The sequence below is a fragment of the Gossypium hirsutum genome, chromosome A10 (genome assembly GCF_007990345.1).
Source record: "Gossypium hirsutum isolate 1008001.06 chromosome A10, Gossypium_hirsutum_v2.1, whole genome shotgun sequence".
Lineage (NCBI taxonomy): Eukaryota > Viridiplantae > Streptophyta > Magnoliopsida > Malvales > Malvaceae > Gossypium > Gossypium hirsutum.
In genome coordinates this window covers 100,154,655-100,161,427 of record NC_053433.1, presented here as the reverse complement: position 1 = coordinate 100,161,427, position 6,773 = coordinate 100,154,655, and the positions used below count along the sequence as shown (strand labels likewise).

Below are 6,773 nucleotides of genomic sequence, written 5' to 3'. Positions count from 1 at the left end.
CTTGGGGTTCAAGATTTCAGATTTGGGGCTGATTTAGATGATGATAAATGGAAGCATAAGAATAAAGGAGATGGTGCACAATCTTGATGTAAAAAGAAGAAGAAAGATATGGTAAAATAGGAGGTGTAGGAGATAACAACAATGGGAGAAAGAAAGAAAATTGAAGAGAAAAGAGGAGAGGAGGATGGTGAACGGATAGGGTAGGGAAATTTGAATTAAAGGTTGAAAAATATAATAAAAATTTGTATTTATACTTAGGGTTCAAGGGTATGAATGGCATACACATTAAAAAAAAGGGATTAAATTTTGCAAGGGAAAAAATTTGAACTTTGCAAGCTATTTTAAAAACAAGGTATGTCACATACTAGGGTTTAAGACAAAATTTGCAAAATAATAAAAATGGTGAGAGAGAATGGATTTGAACTTGAGTTTTAAGAAACGTTTCACTAACACTTAACCAACAAATCAATACCTCATATATTTCTTAAAAAATGTATAGATAATCTCAAAACTTAGGGCATGACCACTCTCTCTTGATTCCCAAACCTGATTCTACTAACCCTCAATTTTTGGGATGTTACATACTTAGTGGGAGCACTTTATTTTGTTCAAGTAAGGAACGTTTTTGTGAGTGCATTAAACTATAATAATCAAGTGTGTGATTTGGTTAGTTTCCTAAGTTTTCAAGGAAAACTTAGAGGGAGATATTTAGATCTTAGTACAAAAGTGAAAAGTCTAAATTGGTGAGTGTTAGTGCTTGAAAACACTTATTGTCCAATGAGCTACGATAGTGAATGGGCAAAGCCTCATAGATGTAGGGAATTTGAATTATGTAAACATCTATTGTGTTTTTATTATTATTTTCTATAGTTTTCATTACTAGTGCCTGAAGCTGTTAGAACTGATCTAAGCACTGCTTGATTCTGACTTCAAATATCAATTTGGACTCAACAATTTATTTATAAAAGAGTTCCAAAAAGATTTAATTTCTTAATTTATCTCTTTATTAATTATAATTAATTAATTAAAGATAAAAAATAATAATCGATGATGAATTCTATTTGGTCTAAATTTATTTCCATTTACAAGACACTTAAAAGGGCAAATGATACATTAAGCCTAATTTCATAAATATATATACATAAATTTTCAACTCTTGAAACCTTAAAATCCATATTCAACTTGTTGATAACTTGTTATTGGTCATGTTGCAATAAAAAAATACTATCTTCCTTGTGATCCATTTCACATACGCCCCTTCCATCGGACTTGGAAGACCCAAGCTTGTCGTTCCCTTGACCAAGCTTCACTATGGATTCAACTACCGTCATGGCTTCCGACAAGTTTTGGACACCTCTTTGTTCCACCTCTTGTCTGACCCACGGCTTCAATCCCTTTTGAAAAGCAAGCAATGCTTCTTCATCGGTCACATTTGCAACTTGGAGCATGAGTTCCTTGAACTCACGAACATACTCCCCCACTGTGCCCCGTTGCGTTATTCCTTGCAACTTTGCCCGAGCTTCTTCCTCGGCAAACTCTGGGTAAAACTGTCCCTTCAATTCGCATTGGAACTCCTGCCACGTCCCAATCTCACCTTGCCTTTTATCTGTGGTCCTACGTCACCACCATAAAAGCGCAATGTTAGTAAGAAACATTGAAGCAGTATTTACCTTAACCGCATCATCCACGATTCCTTTGGCACGGAAGTAGTGTTCCATCCTCCACAAGAAATTGTCCACCTCACATGCAGACCTTGTCCCCACAAACTCTTTCGGTTCCGGGACACACTCGCTACTGAGTGCTGCACTCGACACTCCTTTCCCCACGGCTGCTTGACACAAGGCTAACTCTCCCTCGAGCTCCTCTATCCTTGTGCTCAAAGCCCTCGTCGTGGCTATTGTTTCCTCCTTTAAAGCCATCATCATGGCTTCGAGAGCATTGTTCCTCTCCGTCAGCTTCTTCCTTTGGGAATCTAGCAACTCTTTCACACTATCCCTGTGGAAGGTGAGACACTCGGTAACAAAGTCCCTTGACTGCTCCCTCAAGTCATCAATGCTTTCCCCAAGCGCATTGCTCGACTCTTTGGCGTCCTCCATGGACTCCTCAAGTTTCCCCACGCGTTCCTCAACAGCCGACAACATCTCCCTCAAAGACTTCCTCGCCCACCTTTGTTCAGACTCTTCTCTTGACATCCCAACGGTGCCTTCGAACCAACAGCTCGGATACTTCTTGGTTCGAACTCTAGGGGTGTTGAACCTAAGGAGGCCAAAAGCGAGAAGAAGCCAGTCGAGTGCTTCTTATGTCATAGTCCGCATCGGTTGCGGAAGTGTCCGAGGAAGTCTGTTATCGATGGGAATGATCGAGCAGATACGGAGCCCAAGAAGCTTGGTTCGAGCAAGGGTAAAGCCGAGGCCAAGAGGGCTAAGAGGAGCAAAAAGAAGCGAGTAAAGTGCTTCTTGTGCCGTGGTCCGCATGAGTTGCGGAACTGTCCAAAGCAAGCCGTAGTCAAAGGAAAGGCAACGTCCGAGCATAGAGAGTCGTCGGAGGGGCTTCCACCCAAGGGAGAGGTGAGTTTGTCATCGAACTTAGAGGAAGAAGTTGCGATGAAAACAGTGAAGCTAGGAACAATGAGGCTCGAATCGAGTGAAGCGTCGGAGTTGGCCGAGTCATCGACAAGGCTTCCACCTATGGGAGAGGTGGGTGGTGCATCGGACTTCAAGGAAAAAGAAGTGGTGCATGTGGGACAGTTGACCCGAGTAAATGCAAAGGTACATTCGAAACACTCTGATAGTGTTTTGCATTCTAACTTGTGTACTTGGCGAGAACGTAGGGGCCCTTTCGAAGTTCTTGAGCAAGGAGGCCGAGAGACTGTGGGCAAAGCGAAGCCAAGTGTCGCGAATCATGAGGATTCTGTTCGAGGGAAGTTAGAATGTGGGCAAGGGAGTGACATAACTCCTTGTCGTCGAGATGTACAAACGAGTAGGACGGCTAGAGTTAAGAAGCGACGAAAGCCGAGGCAAAAGTCCCAAATAAAGGGAAAGGCTAAGGCGTCGAGACGAGATCGAGACGAATCAAGCCAGTGCCATTCAGAAGTCGCAACGAGGGCGTTGCGAGAATGGGTGGGGGAGAATGTCACGGGCCGCAGTTCAAAGCCCGTGACCATCGCACCAAATGCATCCAATGGAGGTCTATTGCTCAGATGGGGATCATTTGGCTCACGAGAACTGGCCCGATTCAATGAGATACTAAAGAAGCCTGTCAGATTGAAGCCTGGTTGGCCCGATAGCGAAGAGATGGCAACTTAGGCTAATATGGTAACTAATCTTAGAAGATATGATATTATAATCTTAGAGATCTTAGATATGATATGGAATCTTATAAGATATTATTTTATAAGATTACATATCTTATCTAAGATATGGAATCTTAGAAGATATGATATTATATTCTTAGAGATTTGATGGTAGGTAAACTTTAATCTCGTCCGTCGATGTAATTGTATCTTGACCGTCGGTTTTGGGGGAGCTCAAGTATAAATAGAGAGCCTCCCCCTCATTTGTACTCACTCCATTCATTGTTTCATTATTCTTTGTGAATAAGAGAATAGAGAGCATTTACTCAAACACTTTGTGTGCGTCCCTTTCTTTTGTTCTTTATAAGCTTCTTTTGGCATAAGTTTGCTTCCGCTGTACGAGTTGGTGCCTTGGAGGAGTTCTTAAGGAATCCTCATTCGAGTAAAGGCTGACTTGGGCGAGTTTGGACGAGCGAATCGCCTAAGGCCGCACGGATCGCGAGACGAAAGGTCCAGCCCCGTGTCAAGTGGGTTTAGGGTTTATGGTTTAGGGTTTAGGGTTTAGGGTTTAGGGTTTAGGGTTTAGGGTTTAGGGTTTTAGGGTTTTAGGGTTTAGGGTTTAGAGTTTAGGGTTTAGGGTTTAGGGTTTATGGTTTTAGGGTTTAGGGTTTAGGGTTTTAGGGTTTAGGGTTTAGGGTTTAGGGTTTAGTGTTTAGGGTTTATGGTTTTAGGGTTTTAGGGTTTAGGGTTTTAGGGAAGAGAAATGTAATGAGCATTAAACTAGAAGGAAAACCTAAAAAAAAATTCATTTGATTTTTGTAATATTTTTATTTAAATTTGATCGTTGCAATTGTGTGACATTGATTATTTAATGTAAATATCCTTGTAGATAATATAGTATAACTTAAAAGTGCTATCTTTAATAGGATTGGTGATTTTATTATTTTCGCTTAATATTATTATTTTATTAAAAAAAAAGAAATTGTATGATTAGGCTATTATTATAAAGCGTCAGATGATTTTTTTTTTTAAATTTTGAATATAAATTCAATTAAAAAAATGTTTAGCTCAAAGTTTTGCTAACCCAAAAGTTATATAAAAGAAAATTTGTAGTCTTCCATGAAACCTGTAAAATATATATTGGGTAAAGATTTTTTTTTTGCCAGTTTATATATTTATTTATTTCATTATATATCAAAGATGATCAAAGTTCGATCACCACCACCATCATTCTTACTGAACAACCAGAAGACAATATAGGTTTTAAGATGAAAAAGAAAATATCAAAAGCACAACATTAAAATCAAACCCCTCTTTAAAAGCAAGCATAAGAATTTAAAGCAACTTATATCCTAGTTGCAGGCTTCGGGATTAGCCAAGAGGTAAGCTTCAACAGGCTTGTAAACTCCTTCACTCCCTTTAATGAGAGCCTTGATTTCGTCTTCAGTGATAACATTATCGCCAACAGTGTAGAATTTCATTGAGCTCTTGCAAATACTTCCTCCACCTGCAGCTGCCTCAAACTTGTTCTCATAGCTAATTTTTTCAAGCTTATCCCCCAAAGGCCCACCTTCGATTAAATCGTAACTGTATGAAAAATTACTTTCATCATGTCCTCCGATCTGGTGCTTCATATATTGGAATGGAAGGCCTAAAGAAATCAATACTTGTTATACAACATACTCGTGTAAAACAGACTACAAAAAGGCCAATGAAAATGAAAATGAAAGAACTAACCTTCAACAAAGTTGATTTTTACTATACTTCCAGAGCTAGGATTAGCTTCAACCTCAATGCTCTTGACTGCATTTGGTGCAGCCGTGGGCCAAACTTTCGGAGCTTCAACAGTAAAGGCCTTGAAAAGCCTGGCAGGGGCGACTGGGGAGGTATTCTCATAGTCATAAGTGACAACACCCATGATTCTAATATTAGCTGGGACTTTGAGTTCAAAGAAGAGAAGAAGTGGATGATTGAGTGGTTGGGGTGTGAGATGATAGAGAACTAAGATGCTATTTATAGACTGAACTTGAAGCGTAAGAACTTTATTACTCTCAATTTTTTTAGTTTGATTTATATTTATTAATATTCATAGAATTGGTACTAGTCAAAAGAGGCAGCCAGAACTTTCTTATTAAATCGCAAATTGGTGAGTTCAAATATTGTATCAGTTTGTCTTCTACTTATTTATTTATTTGCTTAATTTATTGTTTTCAATAATGCTTACTTAAATATTTAGAATGGATACAGGATAATGAAATGTGTTGACTGTTTTTATAAGTATTGATTAAAAATTATTTAATTATTATTTCAGAAATTGGTTTTATTAAATTCAAAATAATTGGGTTAGTTGAATTTTTTTAAATAAAATATAACGTTAATTGGTATCATTAAAAATGAAAACATAAAAAAAAATTTAATATAATAAAGGGTTAATATATTATTTACCTCTAAAATTATACTCAATTATTATTTTGGTACTTAAAAAGAATTTATCAATTCGATATCTAAAGTTACCTTAGCCCTTACTGCTGTTAAAAGAAATGATGTGGCACTTTGCGTCACCCAAATTTCTTTTTTTTTTTCTTGTAAAAAGAACAGAAAATTGCAAAAAAAGGAAAAAGGAAAATATAAAAAAATTTAAAAATAAAGAAAAATTAAAAACTTTTCTGGAACTAAAAAATTGCTTTTCTTTTTAGAAAACATAAAATAAAAAAATAGTGAAAATTCAAAAAGAGAAAGAAAAATCATTATAATATAGAAAAAAAAACACGGAACAATATGGATATATAAATATCTATTGTATTTTTTAACAACTTGAACGGTTTTCTATTATTTTTTAAAATTTTAGTTTTTTCACAATAAAATTAAAAAAATTACAATCATTATAAAAAAATTCCAGAAATTATGAAAATATGTTTTTTTTAATACACAATATGTATATGGAATTGATTCTTTCAAGACTTGTCAAGACTTAAAGAATTAAATTAAATTGTACAAAGTTGTTTATGTTTTTCTTTTTCAATCATTTTAGATTCCAAACTGAAAGTTACCATTGTCACAAATTTGCATGCAGATGAGTTCGTAGTTGTCATAATTTTTTTAGATCAATATTTTTCATTTGAGATTTGAGTTCATTTTAAATTTAGATAATTTCGAGTTTGATCAATTTAAATGTAAGCTGTTAGCCTATTTTTTATTTGATTTATTTTCAATTTAAAGAATTATAAGTTGGTTAAAAATAAAAAAAATTAGTGTTAAAATAGAATGTTGAAATTATTATTTGCTATTCATTCTAAATTACATTTACCCTTTACTTATTTAACATTCTTTTTTTTTAAATTGATTCAAATGAAATTGAGGTAACTTTCAAGTTAAATTATGTATAAGATCATAAATTACTATCAGAATTGTGATCATAAATATTCTTTTAAAACCAAAATAGTAATTGGATGAAATTTTAAGGTGAAATAGGAATGCAACT

The 6,773-nt window shown here is 35.7% G+C and overlaps 1 protein-coding gene across 1 annotated transcript; it reads right to left on the bottom strand.

The window, feature by feature from the left end:
* Positions 1 to 4,443: 4,443 nt before the first annotated feature.
* On the bottom strand, positions 4,444 to 5,331 carry LOC107896607 (major pollen allergen Bet v 1-E). The gene is made up of 2 exons (XM_016821809.2): positions 5,030 to 5,331; positions 4,444 to 4,943 (listed from the first exon to the last, which is right to left on the bottom strand). Exons 1-2 carry the CDS (start codon positions 5,208 to 5,210, stop codon positions 4,645 to 4,647), a joined length of 480 nt encoding a protein of 159 aa, XP_016677298.1. The 5' UTR covers positions 5,211 to 5,331; the 3' UTR covers positions 4,444 to 4,644.
* Between the last annotated feature and the right edge of the window lie 1,442 nt (positions 5,332 to 6,773).